The sequence below is a fragment of the Anguilla rostrata genome, chromosome 16 (assembly GCF_018555375.3).
Source record: "Anguilla rostrata isolate EN2019 chromosome 16, ASM1855537v3, whole genome shotgun sequence".
Taxonomy (NCBI): Eukaryota; Metazoa; Chordata; class Actinopteri; order Anguilliformes; family Anguillidae; genus Anguilla; species Anguilla rostrata.
The window spans coordinates 19,710,869-19,733,157 of record NC_057948.1 but is presented as its reverse complement, the minus strand read 5'-3'; the positions used below and the strand labels follow the sequence as shown (position 1 = coordinate 19,733,157).

The window sequence follows — 22,289 nt, the reverse complement described above, 5'->3', positions numbered from 1 at the left end:
TTCACTTCAAACCTATTTTTATTCATTTATTTCAGCATGGTTGTGATATAAACCCAATATGTTGTCCATCTGTATCAAAAAATGGTATTTTAAATTTTTTGATATTTTTCCTCTTTTTTGACAAAAAAAACCTATAGTTTTATGTATTTTGCTGTCTTCCACTGAACACATAATTTATTCATTTTTGCATGGCTGTTGCATATACATGATTTCCCTTTCATCTGTATCAAAAATGTCATTTTTAAATTTTTGAAAGTTTTCCATTTTTTGAACATTAGATGATAGCCTTATACATTTTACAATTTTCCAGTGAAAGGAATTATTTATCATACATTTCTTCAACTGAATTTTTGTTAATCTATTTCAGCGTGTTGGTTACATAGAAAAGATTTGCTATTCATCTCAGGCAAAAAAAAAATTACATAAAATTTATTTTCTTTTTTTTCTTTTTAATATTTTTTCCACTTTTTAGACATAAGGCTATAATATTTTACAATTTTCCTCTGAAACACATTGTTCTTCATACATTTCTTGAAACCTATTTTTATTAGTTTATTTCAGCATGGTTGTGATATAAACACAATGTTGTGTCTATCTGTATCAAAAAATGTTATTTAAAATTTTTTAAATCTTTTTCCACATTTAAAAATTTTTTTTTTACAAAACACTATGTAAAAAACAAAAAACTACTTATATATTTTGCTGTCTTCCACCAAAACACAGAACTCCCCCCTCCCCCCCCCCCCCCCTTCCCCCCGGGGAAAACAGCTATATAGCCCAATTTCCAAAAAATACAAGAGAATGCAAAGATCATAAATGTGGGATTAGTCATTTCAGAAGGTTAAGAAATGTTCTGCCTTGAACAACCAAGGTGAAATAAATTAATTAAAATTTGGTTATTGTCCTGTGTTCAAAATGTGCATTGTCAGTACAGTACAGATGGTTCAGTACAGATGGTGCAGCTGTGGATCAAAAATAAATTTCATGTGTTTGTAGACATAATTAAAACCTCTCACAGCAAAAATAGATATTAATGGAAGCAACAAAATGGGCATTTTCCTACTGTATATTGTGCCTCTTATGGTAATTCCATGACATATAGTTTTGGCTTCAGTTTTTAATTGCAGAGAGAAAGGACCCTTTTCCCTGAACACAAAAGCATACCAGGGTCTTTCCCCACAGGACCCTTCCACCCCCAAGTGTCTTACATCTCCATAATATATATCATTTTCAACAGGAATGCACGGAATATTTGCAATTTATTCATACATTCATCATATTTATCCAATCTATATGCCTCCTGGGGTAGAGGGTCAGGTATGGGACTACAAACCAAAAAGTTATTTTCACAAAGTTCTCTAAGCTACTCCAAATCAAACACATTTACTCACTTGCCTCGCATTTTATTATAACCACTAAATATGAACAAATCCACAAATAAACGATATTGCATTTGAACACATTTATTGTACTGAAACATCTTGTTTAGTCAAAATACAACCAATATAAAAATGACACCAAAAAAATTCAGAACCTAAACATTTCAAATTATACACAATAAAAATAAATTACTATGCATTTTGAGATGAAAAGGCACATACAATGGTTTTTAAAAAAATCAACAAATGTGTGTCTCTAGTATGGGGATGTTTTTATCAGCAGTAAAGGGGAACTGTAGAATGAAATCACTCACAAACTTTGACAATAAAACAAGTCTCATTCAGAGTGTTTCCGTTAAAAAATTTTTTCAAACAGCAGATCCACCCTGTCCCGTCTATGTCCCTGTCCCCCCACCCCCCACAAACAAGGAGAGGCAGAGCTCCCTGAGATGACCAAAGCTTTGACAGAACTGCAACATCGGCTGTTAGTTTTGAGGTCAGACAGGTATATGCACACCACGTTCAAAGGCATTTCCTCCAATCCGCCCCCTAAAGTCTATTTCCCTGCCTTAGATCTTATGTTTTCATTTTACAAACGAGGTGGAATTAATTTACAATGTGCGTTTAAACTCTACCATGTCTGTCTGGGCAGGTTGATGCAATACAAAAACTGTCAGAGTTGCCATTTTCTGGTGTGCTTTCAGCCCAGCTTTCCATGACAAAAAAAAAATAAGATGAAAGAAAGCAAGTCACACACCATATAATATTCATATCAATATCAGCAATGTCAACCTGGCCCCCAACAACTCCTTGCCAAGAAAATTAACAGATTGCGGAGTATCCGATCTCCCAGAACTTACTCATCTACACCGTATGGCACTGCCACACTGCAGGTGAATGATATGGAACCATTTTGTAAAACAAAAGCTTGGGAATGTTCCCATGTGGCTGAAATATGCAGATTCCAGTGAAAACACGAAGACTTCTGCAATATAACCAAATTCCAGGTCAGGCCAAAGACTGTCTGTGATGAACCTGAACACATCATCATGCAAAAACTGCTATCTTTCACAGGATATGTGCAATGACGGGTTTGTGGTAAGTCACAGTCAAGACAGTCAAGGGGTTGTTACTGGTCACTGTTCCTGAAGGCACATATCTGCAACTTTCATGGCACAAGAGCAAATACTGTAGCTACCAGGAATGTCCCATCCAGGACTTTTTAAGCTGCTTTCCAAGGGCATCAAAAGTATTCAAAGTAGATTTCACTTGTGTTTTTGGGCCTCATTTCTGTCAGGCTAGTGACATCATTCCTCCAAAAGCCAAATGTTTACTGCTCCACTTACAGAGAAGGTTACATTGGCAGCAAAATTACTGAGCGCTGGGAGCAAACAGCAATGGCCAAGTGCAGTTAATGTGATGGTTCACATTCTGGGGGTTTTCCCCATTATTTCAGATTCATTGTATGTTTTTTATTCATCCTGGGAGTTTATGTGCAGTCACAGTGCATGATATTGTATAAATTTAGAAGGCCAGGGTGGTATAACTGAACGGTGAGACTTTCATTCACATTTTTACCATAATACATTTGAAAAAGAATGCCTCACTCACGGGTCTCAAACCAGTACTTCAGAGCACAAAAACACACAAGAGAGCAACAATACACAAAGGATCCCCAAAAGATCAAACATTGCGTGCACACACATACGCACAGTGTCCTCAGTCCTCCACTTTGAGCCATCCCTTCTTGTAATCCATTAGCAGTTCCAGATAGTACTGCCACTCAGGCTCACTGTCATACTTGACCTCAAACACGGTTTTTAGAGGGTTTATGTGTGGTTCGTGGACCCGCACCACCACACCCCGGTACCACACCTCTGACTTGTCATTCTCCTCGTACAGGTGGCGGATCCTCTTGCCCACCAGGTCGGGGTAGCGGTTCTGCATGGCCCGTCGGGCAGTCTGTACGGCGGAACGCAGAACCCACCTCCGCCGGCGCTGGCCGCTGTGGCTGGCTGACGGGTGCGGGAAGTACTTCAGCTGCATGGGGGAATTGCGCACGGGGAGCACCTTGGAGGAGCTGCGTGTGGGCCTCGGAGCCTTGGGGAAGCCCCCTACTCTCAGCCTCCTCCTGGCCTGTATCCTCCGGGCCCCTGTCTGCTCCTTCTGCTCCTCCCCTTCTGCCCCTTCCCTTCCCTGGTGCCCCAGCTGGATGGGCTGTGTGCGATTTAGAAAGGGCTGGTATTTAGGGTCTCTCCTGAATGGACCTTTGTTAAACAGGACTTTTCTGAGCTTGAGGATCATCCCAGAGTGGCTCTTTGGAATTGCCTGAGACTTGGTGGTTTCGGAGGGCTGACTCAAGTATGGTGGCAAAGAGGCTCTCTCTGTCTCTGTGTCGCTGTTTCCTGAGGACAGGTCATCAGAGGTCACAGGCCCCCAGGTGCTCTCAGGCTCCTCATTACATCCCTGAGTCACCATGGGGGAGTGCTCCTCCACTTTGATCTTCAGGGGCTCTAGGTTCTCGCTGCAGGGGCTTTGCGACCCCTCCCGTGCCTCTTCCCCACTGAAAGAGTTCACGATGCTCCAGCTTTCTGACTGTACTGCGTACCCGAAATTCTCCCCCAGTAACGGTTTCTCCTTCCCCAAAAACCTTCTTTTTGAGGCAGCCCTCTGCCTGCCTTTCCTTTTGCATTTCCTGAGGCGGGACCCTGTGTTCAGGTCCTTCAGCGGTTTGGGAGGATCTGGAGAGCTTGGCCTGTCGGAGGGGCTCTGGGCAGACATGGCAGTCCTGGAAGCTTCCATCTCCTCTGAACATTCTGTTCTTTCGGTTTTCAGTGGGGTGCTGAACACTAAACCTGAAAGAAAAATCAAAGCAGCTTTAAAAAAAAAAAAATTGCTCCTTTACCACAACACCAAAACAACCACTGGCTGCTTTCTCTGATGTCACTGGTTCGTGTGTGCTACTCAACAATGCACTATGCCAGAGGTCCTGGAGAGCCACAGGGCCTGCTGGTATTTGTTTTTACTCTGCACTTAACTGATCAATTATAGCAGCTGATTACACAGTTAACTCACCTCACCTGGTTTCTTCAGTCTAAGTGGTTGCTGTATTTAATGTGAAAACAAAAACCAGCAGACCCTCTGGCTCCCCAGGACCAGGATTGGCCACCCCTGCACTATGCTGTCAACTCTGCATCTGTACCACATGTAACACAGTTTATGTATATTCTGTGCAGCCTTTATGTCAACCAGTTCAGTGGCCCACATTGGTTTTGCTCCCAAGGACAGTTTATGCAATGTATAGGGGCCTGTATCACAAAGCAGGATTACGAAGTTAGCTGGATAACTGCATGGAGTAAAACCCAGAACCCTCCCAAATCTTGAAAATGGACCGAAGTAAAAAGAGCTGTTCCGGGCTGTGTACACGCAGTTCAATACAGAACCTGGAATGTTATGTATTGCTCTCGTTTTTACATCTGCAAGCATATGGGTTTAACAAAATATGTAAAAATGAATAGGGCACTTTAATACTGCTGCAGTAACTGTTAGCTAACAATTCCAACTTTGCACACACTAGCTAAGCATATTTTTACTTAATTTACCACTGATGCCCACAGTCCTGCCAGAAGGTGAAAGAAAATGCACCAATCACAACCCTGAATTGCATACAATACACTTTTTTAAAAATACGCCACTAAAATGAGTCAGGTGAATACCGGATAAAGATAATCGGTACTGAACTACTGTAAACCTTCAGCTTGTGTAAAGACATGTTTGTGACATCACAAAAAACAACCCATGGCACTTCCACAGCTTTAAAGACAGTGCAAATGCATTATTGTACAGTGCAGTACAAAAATGGCTGAGGAAAGAAACATTCATATATTTTTCCCCAAGCTAAAAGCAAAATAAGATCACATGATGGAAAGTGGTTGAACTTGCGCAGGAAAGAGAAATCAGCAATGGGTTAGATATGACAGAGTCCATTTACCAAGCAGCACATCTGCATTCTGACGCTCAGATTCAGTCTTATATATGGCCTTTCAAAATACTCAAGTCCAGTGTTACTTTTCATTCACCGTTAGAATTACTGCTTACATTACCATCACTTACACCCTTCTCATTGACTTCAGCGGTTGCATGCTGAAGGGGAAACCGCTGGCTTTTTTTTGTTTGTTATTTATAGCTGGACAAAGTGTTGCACCAGAAAGACTGCGTCTGAGCTCGAGAACCACACAAGACCCCCAAGCCCACTTTTGTTATCAGTTTAACCTGATCATGCCTGCAAAAGTCTACTCATCTTACTGAGGCTACAGAAGCCCCACTGTAAGCATTAACAAGTGTACCAACTCAAACCACTGAGGGGGTAATGGGCTTCAAGTGTCCACAAAGCCAGAACACTACAATACGTTTGGCATGATGGTGCAGGGAGTGGCAGGGAGTAATATTTCAGTATAAAGTCAACTACAGAGTAACTCATCAATAACTAAATTTAAGCAAAGCAACTGCCCAGATCTGTTGGCCCCTCAGCAGCAAAGAAACACAAGGAAACAGGACAAACAAGTTCAACAGTTGGAAGGTACAGGGCCAGGTCATCCCACACCACATGAACATCACAACAGAAAACATCAAACTGATTAGGCCAAGTCAGTGCTCCTGAATCAGATGAACACTGATATTAAATCAGCAGTACGTACAAGTAGGTTAAGCAAGTTGATTACTTGGTGGTGATTGAATTCCACCAGCTGTACAAGAATGAAATTCAGTAGCCATTCCGAACTGCAATGGCTGACCATCAGGTTATTCACATAAATTGTGCAGATACAGGAATGAACAGTGAAAGATGTCTAACACAGAATGGCCGATTACAGAAGACTGCCATTCAGAATTGAACTTCATGAGAATAACAGAATGGGCATCTAGCTCGTGTTTAAAAAGCAACATGCTTCACATCAAAAATAAATCTTAGTATTTTCAAGTTTATAAACTTATTTTTTAAATTTTTTTCAACATAAATAAAAAATATGCATTATTATTTTTTGGCTCAATGAACATCTCAAATGCAAGGAAAAGCACAGGGTCTTTAAATCACTTGCATCCTCCAAAAATGCCTGCATCTGTAGCACACTCCAACATTTCTCCCTATTAGTCACAGTTTCCTTCTAGGGTACTTCTGCATCAAAAAAAGGAAAAGTTCTCCTTGATAACCACTAAAAGTTAAGCACAATACACATATTTGGAATTATTTGATTTTTTAAATTTTATTTTTAAACGCACACAAAAAAAAAATCATTGAGCTATTAAATCATTAGCAGTAAACATCCTTGGCAGTACAGGGACATTATAACCTTGGTGTTTAAACAACATCCGTAGGAAGAATTCCCTGACACTAAACCAACCATGGGGCTGAGAAACGCGTATATTTTGCCTGTCCTCCCATTTAGCTTTTTCCTCTGAGTGAGTCTGGCACCCTTTAGTCAGAAATAAAAACTCTGTTGAGGGCCTGAACCAGAAACAGCAGGTAGTGGAAACATCCGAGCAAGAGGCAGGTACCTGAGCTGTCTTTTGGGCACCAGCAGGTGAGGTGGAATCTGGAAGAAATAAATGGGATTTGAAATAAAATAACTGACTAAAAAGTGACTTTGGAAAAAGGAAAAAAACATTCAACTGAAGAGGATGGATGCATAGATTTTAATTTTGGCATTTCACTGATTCTCGGTGCAGTTCAATACCCAAGGTAAACTTAAAGCAAATACCAGCAACACCTTAATACTCAGGAAGAGAAAATCCAACAGACTGCGAGTTTTAGATTTTAATTATAGCAGCATTCAAAATTACTTGTCCACTTTCTAAATGAACAAAATATTTTAATTATTTAAGTGGTTTCCTTCACCTGGTGTATGTATGACACAGTCCAGTAGATTCCTCATTTTATTTTTAGTATTTGAGGTCATAATGGCAACCAGCTTTGCAAACATCAGCCAGAAGTGCAGACATATTTGATGTTTCAGTGAAACCAGGCATCTACCATCAGGACTTCCGTTTGGCAATTCAAAAACCGCAAAACAAGCCTCCAAATGAAACGGTCATCTACTGCGAATCAAAAGGATTCCCCTATAAATATAAAACAAAGATTTACAATAATTCCATGTGCCTTGCTATTAGTTTAGGTGTATTCTCCCGGGTTTACGGAAACCTTGGGCATGGCCGTCAACATTAAAACAGCTCTACAAAAAGGATGCAAAACCTGCAGCTCTGGCAGGGCTGGAAGTGCCCACGTGGCTTTGGAAATATTAGCCAACATCACTACTCAGATACGAGGCCTGTTCTTTTTTTCTTTTCGTCCCCCACTCCCCCACAAGTGGTTACACAACTTACAAACTCAGACTCAAAACTTCAAACTCACTTAAAAAAAAACAACTCCACCCAACCCATGTGGATTATGAAATATCAGCTTCACCTGACCCATGTAAATGAGGAAATTAATCAGTACTAGCACTAACTACCAATCTTGTGATTGGGGAAAGGGAACTTGATGCGACAGCCCTTCCACTTGGGCCCTATATCCTCCTTGCCTCCATGTACAGAATATCACGATGCAGTGCAGTGAGTGAGCCTGTCCTTTACCTCATATGAAGAGGAAATATTCACTTCTGCTTTAGGCTATTTAAAATAAAAGGAGAACCCAAAGAAAGGTCAGCTTTACAGAGGATGTGGTCTGGTTAGCTACACTAAATATTTTCAGCCTCAAGACTTTTCTAATTGTGCATTAAAACTTCTTTGCAGACTGTCTTATTGTACATTGCTTATATGTTTAAAAACGTGTCTCATCCATCCTTCAGCATGTTGTATCCTCATTCTCAATGGCATAGATAGTTTCAGTGATATGATCTGAACAATAATACTCAAGACAGCCCATATCTGTGCTGCTTGAAGCAAATGCAACACTGCTTCTGTGGAGGCAACAGACGCACATTATCTTGAGGTGCGATTATGCTTGCTCACCTAGGCGCTTGCTGACGCAGGCATGGTAGTAGAGGTTGAGCACATCGGGGTAAATGTCTGGCAGGTGTTTGAGGGACAGGAGCCTCCTGAGTTTGGAGGAGCAGGTACGCCTCTGGAGTTGCGTGAGGTGGCGCTCCTCAGACAGCGTGGTGGGGCGCAGCTCCACATGGTGCTCCTGGAGCACCCGATCGATGAGCGCCCCGAGGACCTGCGGGAATAAGTACTCCTTCACCACCAGCATGGGGATGAAGAGCGCCCCCGCCCGGATGACATGCGGGAAGGGGCACTGCCGGTTTGCGGCGTAGTCCTCCAGCTGGCCCGCAACCTGGGAGAGTGCGGCAGCTGTGTCCCTGCACCTGAGCCACGGCTCCTTTGCCCCCGCACCCAGCAGGCCAGTAACCGGCACAGCCTTTGTGGGAGAGGAGGCGGCCTCTAAATTGGCCAGCCAGGCCTGCAGCTCCTGTTCTGGGGCCCGGGAGACAGAGGCGGAGATGAGCCGGAAGAGAGACTGGTGGATCTCCATGAAGCGGTGGCGGGCCTGTCTGTTGGCATCTCCGGGTGGCTTCGGCTCGGGGGTGGGCTGGGGACATTCAGGCAAGTGAGACGGTGCAGGGGGGCTAAGAACATCTGGTACGACGACCTTAAAAGCAGACCGGTTCAGACACTGGGGAGGTATCTGTTGGAACACTTTTGTTTCTTGGGGCACGGGACTTGGTGTCACAGGTTTCGAAGAAGGCGCCACCAGGACAGAGTGCTCACCATTATGATTGAGAGAGAGGGTTCTCATGACTACATGCCTGTTGGCAGTGTCCGCCCCACATCCTGTGGAGCTCAGCTGATCCATGGACGTTTGGACCTCAGAAGCAAACATGTTGAATTCTCCCCTTTTCACTCGTAGGTCAAGCACGCTGTCAGACGAGCTTGTTACTTTCTCTGCCTCCTCTTCCTTGAACTTGGTCTCTTTGAAGCCTTGGTGCTCCCCTTCACATCTGATTTCATCAGACTTTAATGAAAAATCTGTCTCGCCAAGGGTGACTTTCTCAGTTTTTATCTGGTGAGGTTCCAGCAAATGGACAGGGTTAGCCTCAGGAGAAGGATGTGAACAGACCCTCAGTGAAGCTTTGTGTCTCGGTTCATCCAGCCCTAGTGGAGAGTCTCTCTCGTTAAATGCCTTCGTATTTTGAAGGCCATTTTGCGGTGGTAGCATTCCGGATGCTTGAAGGTAGGCCTTGTAAGGAGCTAAGCTAAAAACTTTGTTGATGACGGGCATGGGAGGTGACGGTGGACTGTGCAACCTCTCTCCCTGTCTTTGGTCGGATCTCTTCTCTTCTTGTGGTCTGCAGGGAGCCTGCGCTTCATACACATACTCACTTTTGTCCATTTGCCCCATGTCAAGCACCTCAGCAGCAACTGGTTCGTTAGGGGCGCTTGCATTTTCCTTGTGCTTTTTGCTGGTTGGTACCTGTGCACACTGGGATGAGGTGCGTTCCACACTGCTGCAGTGGAGAGCAGGCCCAGCGCCTGCCACTGCTCCTCCCTCGTGGTGGTCCACACTGCACTGAGGAGCTGCTGCTTTGAGGCCTGACTGCTCATCTTCCAAACTGTGATGCCCAAGTATTTTGCGCTTTCCCACAGACATGTGATCCGAGCCCCTGTAGTCGGAGAGCGACTGCTGCACGGGGTTGAAGGCTCCCGGACTGAGCGGCCTCTTGCACAGCTCCCTCTGAGAACTGGTCACCCACGCTCCTTGCGAAGAGTAATCTACAGGCCGGTCCGCGTGTCTGACCAGCAGGGGGGCACCAGGCCCTTCAGCAAAAGCTCTCTTCTGGCCCGTCATGCCTGCATGCGCCCTGTACATCTGAAAATGTGAAAGGTCACGGTTTCTGGGAAACAAAGGGTTCATGGTGGTCGCAGGACAGGAGGCTGAAAAGTCACTCAGAGAAGGCTGAGGCCCCAGGCAGGGACCCAAAGGGTTGGGAGAAACCTGCTTACTCACAGTGGGTGGAGGGTCTGCCGCCAGATTCCTGCTGGAGCTTTTGTATGGCGAAGGGTTTTCAAGCTCCATGTTCCCCTGAGAATAGTAAAACACAGGACGCTGTGGCAGCTGCGTGTACCTGGGAGCGGGAGGAGGGCGATCTGGGTATATTTTAGGTGTAATCCCAGGGTGTGTGAGGGCCATCTGCTGCACCTCCTCGTAAGTGCAGGAGGGTGGTGGGGGCAGGCTGTGGTACACCTTGGAGGGAAACTGTAAACGGTGAAATAAGTCAGAGGAGGGGCTTAAAGGTGAGCGGGCGGTGCTGGTATAAGGGAAATTCCCATAATTTGTTTCCATGAAAGAAGGAAACCTCATAGGCCTGGCTGGTCTCATGGCATGGTACCCTTCTGGTGTGGTCTCTCTCAGGGGGAATCGGATGGAGCTCTGCTCCAGCTGCAACAACGCTTCACGCTCTTTTCTTTGTAGGAGAGACAGGGGCCCATAGTGTAACATCCACTCCTCATTGTAGGCATTAGGGTGCACTCTGGGCGCACCACGTTCCATGCTGTAGCAGGGTCCCGACGTGCAGCCATGCTCAGTGCAGCAAGGGTTGTGTCCATATATGGGCTTAGGGATGGCTAGACCCACGGGGCTCCCTCTTGATGGGGAAACAGTGGCCCCTCCTACACCAAGCTTTCTCACAGCCGTCGGAGCATGGATCCCAGGAGCACTGGGACCTTGGTTTTCTGGAACTCTGTCGTAATATGATGACTGCTGATTGGCCGCCAGGTCACGTGTGGCCGAGTGAGGACTGCCCTCCACACAGTGGGCCATGTTCTCTGGCCTGTGAGTGATCTGACCGCTCAACGGCCGGCCAGCACCAGTGGGGTGAACGATGGGGCTCCTTTGCAGACAGGCACCAGGGGGACTCCAGTGTGGGGAAAGGTCGGTCCTGTCTGGCCCACTGAGACAGTAGGAGAAGTATGTGCCGCTGTAGTTTACAGGTTCCTCATGGGAGTAGCCAGGCATGTCACCCGATTTGGCGCCCAACGTCGTCTCCAGCCTGGGCAACTTGGCGTGAGCCACTGGGTCCATGAAGCGTGGTGTTGGCTTGCTGCTCATCATCACCTCCTGAGTTTGTGGCAGTCAAAAGACACCACAGAATCTGAAACAATTTTAAAAAAGGTGCATATTAAAAAATCTGCAGTATATACATTAAAAACCAGTTGTTCCAACCGGACCACAAATCATCAGTACAAAAGAACAGATGACATCAACTGGCCTGATTGTTTCATGGGTTTATGGGCACAAAGCAGCAGAGACCATTCTCCATTAATCCACAACATTGTAGCTTGCAGCTCTTAGATATCTCTGGGTTGAATTAACTGCCATTGCCAATGCAAAGACAACTTTCTGCAGAAAGCAGGGAAATTCTCATCAAATTCATATCGCCCTGAAATACATGCAGTAAATTTGAAACTTAAATATCAATATTATACAGAATATCAGAAACTTAATTAATGCTGACCGCACAACTTGCTGTTCACATGAACACTGGAACATTGAAGTCAAGAAAGAACAAGTCAGTTTGGTATGCAATATTCACCATCTGTGGATTAGGTTACACTTCCTCTGCTGGCAGGACTGCTGCACCCTCTGTCCTCTCATATAGCCTGCTATCCACTAAGAACTTCAACTATACACCAGTTTCATATACCTACTACCCACAAACCTAATAAATGACTACAGAAAAGAACTTAGAGACATTCTCTAAGGCAGAGGATACTCCAAGGGAGGTTCTGAGACACACAAGTTCACAAAGAAACATTTAATAGAAGAAAAAAAAACACTAAAAGCTGAATTTCCTGTGAGAAAGTTCCTTCCCCTTTGACAAAGATCATGAGGTCTGAGTTGACAGTGATAGTTTCACAAGCCCCAATCACAGCTCACCCCTGAACTGATGTGCCTTTAATGTTCCTCCACATCAGGCAGATCCCTCAATCCAATCCCACTGGTGAGACCAGGATGGGGGGGACTAGCAGCTACGAGGTATTGTGGTAGGCTCTACTTAGTTTACAATCATATCCAAAATAAGTTGGGTAAAATGTGGAACCAGCTGCAGTCCTCCTGCAGTTTACTTGTGTTTTACAGTAGTTGTGTGTTACAGTAGATCAGTAGTAGACTAGTTGTAGTGAGTGGTGTCAATTTTTGCCACTTCACAGTCCAGCCATCTCAGCAAACTGTAGAAAAAGGCATCCGCCATTGAGCAAGATGTAAAGGGCTGAGAGGGAGGGCACACTGCATGTAGGCATTGTACTCAAGACATTTTTTCTTCACTGCAGTTTTTCCATAACACCTTTTGCAGAAGGATTCATGCAGACACATGAATTACAACTGTTACCCTTTCACTTAAGTCCACATTAACTGCAGTGCATTGGCGTGAAACTGGACTCTGGATAGAGTCTGTTTTCCCTCACCTTCAAATTTAGTCTTGCCATCCAAGATCAAATTCCCCTACCACCTACAACAAACCAGACAGTGAATACAGGTAATTCCTAAACAAACAGTACCTCAAAAAATGAACATACATACCGTAAACCTGAGTCAACATCCAGTTCATCACATTTCATGTCTCTTGCAAAAGATTTGTACACCAAGTATCAATTCCTCAGCCAAGGATACCACCCCAGTTGCACTTTTGCCTGCTACTTAAATCCTTTCTGCATTGTCCGTGCATCACGAAGAGCACCCAGACACCACATTTATATGTCTGCACAGAGCGCGTCAGGTGCCCCTGACATTTAGCATTTGGCAAATGTTGAAAATGACGCAAAAGGTGGGCTGAGCAGCCATACCCTGAGATCTGACAGCAGACAGACCAGGCGGTTGCTTCCTCTTCAGGACTTTCGGTTTGTAGGCGACATGAAGCCAAATTTAGGCCACAGCAGCACTATCTGGAGGGTTCACATCCTCGTCAGTTTCGCTGCACACTCTCTCTCTCCAGCCCACGTACATTGCTGAATATCCTGTTGACAATTTCTCAGCGAGGGTGAAAAAATACCCACTAAAGAGAGATGTGATATGGTTTCCTGTGGGCTGGAAGATAAGGTGGAGCTTGTGGTTGGTGGCACGTGACAATCTGAGAGAAACTACAGAATCATACAAGAGCACAAACCCAACATGCGACCGCTCAGGTGTTTGCGGCAGTTAGCCAAACATATTCTAGCATCTTCGGCACACACACACACTGCAAGTCTCATTTCTCACACCTCTTGTGTGGTACTACCCAAACATTGGAGTCCCTCTGTTGACCATCTGAGGTAAGGAAGTGAGAAGTGGGCTAAGCTGCACACTGACATTAGGTGGTTTCACGTTTTTGGCTGAAATCTATACAGCCAATATAATGCTTTAGGCATATTCTGTTCCATATAGCTGGGCAGGGGTGACTCCGCTTTGCTAATATTACAGCTCTGAATGTTGAGCACAGTATCTCAATAGTGAGTAAACACAAATGGCTGGTACATTATTAACCACTGAACACAAATATAAACACTGATGATATATGAGTATACACTCAGCAATGCCTTTTATCATAAGCAATTTTTTTCTTAAGAACCATAACAGTGACACATCAGTATTTGGGGAACGCAAATGAAAAAACAAAGAGTGTAACCCCAAAAATGCAGTTGTCAACCAGCTGCTAAGTGAAGTCTATGCATTGATGTCTAACAATAGCTCAGATGTACTTTTGTGTCTTCAAAGTTTCTATAGGGAGTGTAGCATTTCCACTTTCCTTATAGTGTGGTGTATAGGCTACTTCCTGCACAGAAAAAATTTACAAAGCAACCTTAATATATTATAGGATATCACAATTGCATCGTGAACTGAACATACAGCCACAATCAATAAATATTTAAACAAAAAATGAGTATGTACCTATAATTTTAACATCTTTTGCCAATCAACATTCTTCACAATTACTGCCATAATCAGAGTTCTGGTTTTGAAAACAAAATGGAAGCTCCTTAGGAAACATTAACTTCTGCATATAGGGCCTACATACACCTTCCTGAAGACGCTGAATAAGGCATCTAATCATTAACTACAAATCAATGTCTGTCTGTCAGACAAGGAAATAGGTCAACACATACTGCAGTTTGGACTACTGCAAAATGCTCATTCAAGCCAAAATGACACCACAGTGTTACTGGTTACTGCTGTTTTACATCTGAAATTAGAGGCACCTAATTTCCACCTCCTGGAATTTGGACTGAGGGTTTTTTTTGGCATGGGCATTCCCCTCCCCCACCACTTTTTTCCACCAATGGGTGGGGGAATAATTCAAAAAGTAATTTACCGAAAAATAAGCAAACAAAAACTTATAAACTTAAATATTCCCGGACATGCAAATTCAAACATTCCACATTTATTGGGAGCTTAGTAAACAAATGCACCACTAGCCCAATACCGAGTGTATGTTGCTGAACATTCATTTTGTTGCAAATTCGTGTCTCTTTTTCTTTAAAAACAGTATGTGCAGTAAAGGTGTTCAGCCAACAGGTGGGGCCCTACAGCAACAAAATTATAAATTTGCTTTTAACAAAAATACTGTAATACTATGGCTCCTATGTTGTCTTTGGGGCACATTCTACCATCTGGAATTTTCTTCTTTCTGGCACTGATTTCCTTGAGGGTTTAGACCACGCTACCTAATCAATCTGGCTACTAGATATTTTTCTGAGAAAGGAAATGCCTTTCAAAGGGCAATCTTTGAGTCTACTTAAATAAATCTCTAAATTAATTCAACTACACAAAAGAGTAATTACTTGGTGCAGTACTTCACGGGTAATGTGCGTCCTTGTTGTAACTTCCAAAAATGTAACACAATATCGTGTATTTGCTGCATGACCAGTAAGTTGTGTAGAACACTGTGAGCATGTGTGGCGAGCGGGGGGGTGGGGGGTGGGGGGGGCGGTGGACCAGAGGCAACAGCCTGAGCAGGCTGAGCAGGCTGAACTGCCAGGTGGGCAGCGGCTTCCACCTTCCACCTGCAGAAGCTGTTGGGAAGCTGCTGTAGCAGCTAAATCATAAAAGAACAGACTGTCACATTTAATTTGCCTTTTAAAAAAACATTTACATCCATATCAGGTGATACGAATATGAATTACAGTTCTTTTATACACCAATTTCATTCAACCTTCAGTTCAGTCTTGCCTTCAGCAAGTGAAATGCATGTTCGATTACATTCAGGTCAGGTGATTGAACTGGCCAGTCAAGAGCATTATACTTTTTGGCCGTCCAATAGCTTTTTAGACATTTATTTGGATCTGAGCAGATAACTGTACATTTCAGAATTAATTTTGCTCCTCACACCAATGAAGACAACTCGGCCAGTGCCAGTAGCAGCCATACATGCCCAAGCAAACACTACACTATCATGTTTCACAGATGATGGGGGGGTGCTGTGGATCATGAACATTTCCTTTATTTCTCCACACGTTCATCTTTCCTTCACTTTGGTACAGATTAGTATTCATCTAAAAATTTTCTTCAGAAATCTAGTTTTTTAATGCACATTTTTAGCAAACTCTAACCTGGCCGTTCTGTTCTTGAAGGTAGCACTATATATAGCCTCTATAATTGAGAGTTGTTGATCTGCTGGACAGTTGAAAAGGTTTTTTCTTCACAATTGAATGTATGCTTTGGCATCTACTACAATGGTCTACTGTGGTGTAACAATTCCGTTTCTACTGTTGAGCTTGACAGTGCATTTTTACTTCCAAACAATGTATGAAATGTTTTGCATCTATTTATTCAGTGATTTTTCAGCCTCATGATGGTCTCATTTACTAGAAGTGACACTCATTTGGCCCACATAATGACACAACAGCAACACACTCCAAATTACACAACAAGAACCAACTCTAGACCTATTGTTAGCTTTCTTGTGCAGGAACTAATGATGTAAAGATACACTGCTCACCAAGAAACAGCAGAGCAGACAATTTTCCCATCAGTTTTGCTTCCCTAAAATGTGAGAAAGAGACTGTATAAAAATGGCTGCAATTCCTACATGGATCATCCAATATGGATGTAAATACCATCAAATTAATGCTGACAGTCTGCACTTTAACATCATATTCAGCATTCCATTTCAAATCCAATATGCTGGAATACAGCGCCAAAACATCACAAATCTTGTCATTGCCCCAATACTTTTCCATTTAATTGTATGAGTCAGATGAGAGCAACTCAATTCTCCTGTCGGGTATGGCAACTTTTACAGAAAACTGCTGTATATCTTCTCCATTTGTTCAACTTCCTCTTACCTATTCAACTTTGTGTTTAACCAACATTTGTCACACAAGCCATGCATTAAATCTGTTTTTTTAATTTGTGAGCTTGCAGTTTAAATTTATTTCCCCTTGGCTTTCTCCATGGAAGTATTTTAGATCATCAGATGGTATGGAGAATAAATAGCCTAAATAGTTTCCTTTAACTAGCTAATCTGTTGTACACAAAAGATCTATCTGCGTTAAAGGTTCTTTAGAGGATGGCAGTCCAAGTTTGAAAAATCATGATCTAGGGTTTGGTTAATTTCCTCTTCTTCTAATATTATTCTGACAGTAGTTAAAATAAGTGAGAGTTAAAGATCGATTATATATTTGCTATTGTTCTGCTACGATAAACCAAATATTACATTACAGGCATTTGGCAGACGCTCTTATCCAGAGCGACGTACAACAAAGTGTATAACCATAGATAGGCCATAGATTCAAAATAATATTTCAACAAATACATTTTTAGTATCAAATTATATACTGTGGACAAGATATGAGCCATCTGAAGAAGCAAAAGCTCATTTGAAAGAAAAAAGGTAATAAAAGATGAACACAACCTTAGGTTCTTGGCAAATTATATATTGTTTGTATTGGAGACATGAATGTGAAGAAATCTCACAACTGATCTCAGGGTCAATGGAGTTTTGCATCTGGTCTGGAAGTGTGTGGGTTTCCATGGGTGCTAGAATGAACTGGGGTCCTTCTTGGGTTGTGGTTATATCTTCTAGCCTGCAGATGTAAGGTCTGTCACCAGCTCTCCATGACCCTCTAAAAGGGTAATAATACTGACAAATGACTTGGGGTTATGTGATTATGTGATATGTTTTGTTATCAGTACAGTTTGACACATGGTGCTAAATTACTATTTTCGTGGCCACAAATAAATTTAATGGGAGATTAATGCACAAGGAAAGCTATGTCTAACCACTCAAATTGTGAGCCACTGGTTTGCATTGGCAATGATGAGGCCACTGGTTTGCATTGGCAATGATGATAGTACTGTGCATGTGGACAGACAATAACTTAATAAGCTTGGAAATATGTGCCACGTTGCTATCAACTGTATTACTTGGCTTTTGCAAAAGGTTCATAAACATTTGTCTCCTGTGAGGCCGGGTAGATTGTTATGTGTTGTGGTGGAATGAAAATGGAAGCTTACTGCGTCTGACAAATTGTCCATTTTGTCAATTTGTTGTACTGTAAAATCCTAAATTGCTTCAAATTCTAATGGCATTGTTCTTTATTTTGTATGGGGACATGACATTCTTGGGATAGTCGCACATTGTTGACTGGTTATATTGTTAAAGGCAGACTATGCAGGATGTTTTACTTGAAAATATTATAAAATAACCAAGGCATATCTATGACGCACTGGGAATCTATGTCTTAGTTTCAGCAAATTCCTGCACCTTTTACTTGTATTTGTTATTCTAAAATGTGTTCAGGACATTTCTGGGTGTGGTGCTTTTTTCTGTGGGGAGGCATGGCCGTGGCTACAGAGCCTGTGGTTTGGGATCAGATTCCAAAAGTGTTTGTTGCTCGTTAGCTGTTGCAATGACGGATCCTAAGAAGCCTAGATACAGCAAAGCAAAAAGACAAGCTGACAAAGCTCACTCAATAATCAGAGTCAACCTTGGAATTGCTTTTCCTTGGTGACGTCAGCTGAAGTTCGCCAAGGGGATGAAAAGGGATACAGAGCTGGAGTGTGTTGTTGTTGGACCTATAAGTAATGTTGCTTTTAGACTGTGTATCTAATTCTGTTCTCCCATCAAGATGTATTCCCCCTGCTATGGGCACTGCTGTTACTGTTCAGTTGCAACTTAGCTAGTTTGGTATTTCACCAGTATCTATTTCAATCGGGAACTGAACTGATACAGTACGCATGCAATACTACTACATGTAGCCAACTTCACTAACAAAGCTAACAAAGTTGCAAACAAAGACTCTGATCCTCATCAGGGTTCACTGATCATAAAACACAGCAAACCTGCCTAGACATTGGCAGTTCACCAGCATTTATTTCAATCATTAATTTCTAACTCTATAAGAGTCTCATGAATACAACAATGTAATATTCCATTACATTTTACTTCGGAGCAGCATTATCCAAAGTGACTCACAATAACTGCATACTGAAGGACATTGGAACAACTAGAGAACGCGGGTCAGATAAGGTAGCTACAATTTGCATAAAGTACCAGTTATCCATAGCCACAAACATATGTTATATTCCAGAAAATAAAATGGAAATATTTCAATAGGAAATGGATAACTATGAAAAAGCCTATAGCCTGCTAATGTTACTTATTCCACACACCATTCCGTGTTTGCATCCTAGTTGTAACTAAATGTCCAGAATAGCTATACTGATTGAGGAAAAACACTAAATAGCTGCACTACAAAGTAGCTACCATATAGTGTTCTCACACACAAAGGGGTGCACTCAGTATAAAGGTTATAACACTGCCAAATTACCATCTAAATTGAATCATTCATGTTGCTAAAAATGCTATTTTTAATATTCAATGACCACCTCTTCGCTTGACATTTTGTTTGTAGCACTTAAGGGTGCCTCCTCAACAGGGGTGTGGGTGGGGTTGAAGACAGAGGAGGAAAATTCTACACTACAAAGAGTGTAGAAGGGCCACAAAACAAACATACATAGTATGCCTTTAGCACTTCTCTCTGACAACACTTCTATTAAACCACGCCTTCCATATATGCTGGCTAGCTAGCTATGAAATTAAGCCGCTTTATTTTCGAATCCATAATTACAGTAATGACCAGCCATTATGCTGATGTTCTGAAATATTATCAGTTTCATGGACCATTCTTTATTATGCACTAGAGTTATTATGGTACATTTCCCCTCCAGTTCACGGACATAAGAGTTAAACCTACCATCTTGCTTGTGACTGCTGCAGTATATTACGTGTGAATGTTAGCTGTTACCTAGGACATAGATGCTCTCCCAGTAACTGTAGTGGGTAATCTACAGTAGTTGAGATGTTGGCTTAGTTGCAACAGTTTTATTAGAGTCATTTCAAGGAATGGTCCACATCAAACAGGTCAATTGGTATAGGTACCTGAAGTGAACAACAAAGCAAGATTCTCTTACACTCAAGAGGCAGATCAAGTCTACATATTTTCTTTTAAGAATTAAGGTCACTATCAAATACTGAATGTCGAACCCATCCTAAGAAAATACATTGTTATTTTTATTATGCAAATAAACTTGTTTAGTTTGCATTCTTCAATGCACAACACTGTATTGTTAGTATTTTGACCAGTTGTCATTTTCTGCAAATCAATGTTCTGAATTAGAGCCTAGTATTTTTTATTTGGAATTAAAATCCTATGTGGTCAATAGCTCATGAAAGAATATCAAGTTTAATTTTACACACACACACACACACACACACACACACACACACACACACACACACACACACACACACACACACACACACACACACACACACACACACACACACACACACACACACACACACACACACACACACACACACACACACACACACCATAATCTGTGAAACTGAAAATTTGATGTGGTCACAATTTTTTCAAGAGCTGATGTGAAGCATAACTGTATTTACCAAATTTTTTTTTTTTTTTTTTTTTTTTAAACACGCACGTCATTTTTACTTCAATGTTAAACTAAAAGCTATCGCCAAGATTGTCTCCTTAAAAACCCGTTGTTGTATAAGATGAATTCATTTATAAAAAATGCCAGTACAAACTTTTTTTTAAACGCCATAGTTAAAAAGGAGATTTTTGTCTTAAATTGTCATGTTTTCCATAAATTGGCGTGAGCTCAATATGAACACCAAATACATACTGAAGTAGTAGACCACAAGATCCCCTTTGCATCTATGCTCTCTAAAGTTCCAGATTCAAATTAAAACATCTAAACTTACAAGCATTGGTATTCATAATAAACCGGCTTGTAGTCAGTCGATAATGCAAATTCAGCGAAATGACCAACTTAACCTGACCACACTGACAGTAGCCTAGTAGCGTCTGGAATGTTTTAGAGCTGGCATTTGGGTTTGCGACATATCTAACATTAACCCTTTAAAGTGTGAGATCACATGTGATTAGAATGTCCTAACATTCTGATGCTGCTGCAACATTTACTATTGGTAATCGAAACTAGCTTACTTGATTTCTAGAACACAGACTTTTGTTTATGACTGCATAGCCGCCGTGCATATTTAGGAAGCCAAACAAGATATCTGGTTATGCTAAAATGCGCCAGTTCGTGGCACGAGTTGTTAGGTGAACGCCGCAAAAAGCAACATTAGGTTAAAAGGGGCAGATTAACTTTCTAACGATATAGTCTATAGCTCGCCAGCGGACACATCACCGCAAACATTTCGTCTTCCACATAATAACTAGCTGACATTTATCGTCAACAAGAAAACTAAACATGTTGTTACTCATCCGGTGTTTGGTACGCTGTAATTGTGTTCCTGAACAAGAAACGTTCATTTCTGTGATTCATCACACGTGGTCATGAAAAAAGGTGACTAGCCAATGCCACCACTAAATTAAGTATAGGCTACTATCTATTTTATTAACGTTAGTGAGCTAGCGACTGACCTACACACCACGAAAACTCCAATTTAGTAATATTATTCACTTACGGTCTCGTTGCCCAGACTGTTGGTACAGAAACAAATTGCAAAGTACTTTTTATTTACAGCAGCAATGCAAACTGACGTTTTTCTACAAAAAAGCAACAACTTACCTTAATAGTACTGTCGCAAATTCCAAATCGTATAGTTTTGAGGCATCCATCACATGCATCGCCTGGAATATCGTGCGCTGATGCTACAAGTTTGATAACCAATGATGAGTGAGTGTGCTCCTTGCTGTCGATACCTCATCGAGAAGGCTACAGTAGGCTACTTTACACATCAGCGTTCAACGCGGTGTGGTCAAAGGAATCCCTATGCGTCTCTCCGAGGGTTTGCCCGGAAGGACTGAATGCAAGATCAGCCAATAGAAAACTAAATAAACGGGACGGCCTCTTTCATCAATCAAGAGGCGGAGACTAATAAACGATGCATGCAATTTCTCTTAAATCCATTTCGAATTTAGCCCAGCACATCTGTGTCTTCACTTCGCTTACATGGGTTTTGGTTTTAAGTCAATTTATCTAAAGGCGGGATAACTTTTCCTACCGCCAGCAAACTGGGGTGTATACTGAGAATTACATGCAATGAGAGTTTGAACCTGGCGCCGGACTGCATATCCCATTAACAAATCACGGCAAATTAACTTTTCATTGGAATAGTAGAAAGGCAGTAGGTTGAATCAGCAATAGGCTACCTGTGGTTTTGTTTAAGACAAAAGAGTCCACAGTTAGAGCTTTATCGCAGACAGCATAGTCAAGTATAACGTATATTATATTTGAAATCTGTGGTATAGTTTTTGAGACATCAAGCTTTACTTTTAAAGTTCCATATCAATGCATTGTTTTGTGTTGCATCCCTGTTAGTTTTAAAAATGTTTTTAAAAAGGTAATTTTATGAGATTAAGCTGACGCATAGAAGAAGAAAAAAC

At 42.1% G+C, this 22,289-nt stretch overlaps 1 protein-coding gene across 5 annotated transcripts; it reads right to left on the bottom strand.

Moving 5' to 3' along the window:
• Nucleotides 1–1,447: 1,447 nt before the first annotated feature.
• On the bottom strand, nt 1,448–21,685 carry c16h15orf39 (chromosome 16 C15orf39 homolog). Of its 5 annotated transcripts, XM_064312094.1 has the most exons (4): nt 21,472–21,685; nt 12,837–12,880; nt 8,385–11,524; nt 1,448–4,234 (listed from the first exon to the last, which is right to left on the bottom strand). In XM_064312094.1, exons 3-4 carry the CDS (start codon nt 11,482–11,484, stop codon nt 3,099–3,101), a joined length of 4,236 nt encoding a protein of 1,411 aa, XP_064168164.1. In that variant the 5' UTR covers nt 11,485–11,524; nt 12,837–12,880; nt 21,472–21,685; the 3' UTR covers nt 1,448–3,098. The 5 variants fall into 5 exon arrangements, with proteins under 5 accessions (XP_064168164.1, XP_064168160.1, XP_064168162.1 ...); XM_064312090.1 differs by lacking the exon at nt 12,837–12,880; XM_064312092.1 differs by lacking the exons at nt 12,837–12,880; nt 21,472–21,685 and adding an exon at nt 13,215–13,394.
• Between the last annotated feature and the right edge of the window lie 604 nt (nt 21,686–22,289).

Bases quoted from the DNA above. Each gene is read 5' to 3' on its own strand.
- c16h15orf39 (XM_064312094.1), bottom strand. From the start codon at position 11,484: ATGATGAGCAGCAAGCCAACACCACGCTTCATGGACCCAGTGGCTCAC. The intron at 4,235-8,384 runs GTGAGCAAGCAT...TTTTTCTTTCAG, and splicing joins CTGCGTCAGCAAGCGCCTAG to GTTTAGTGTTCAGCACCCCA.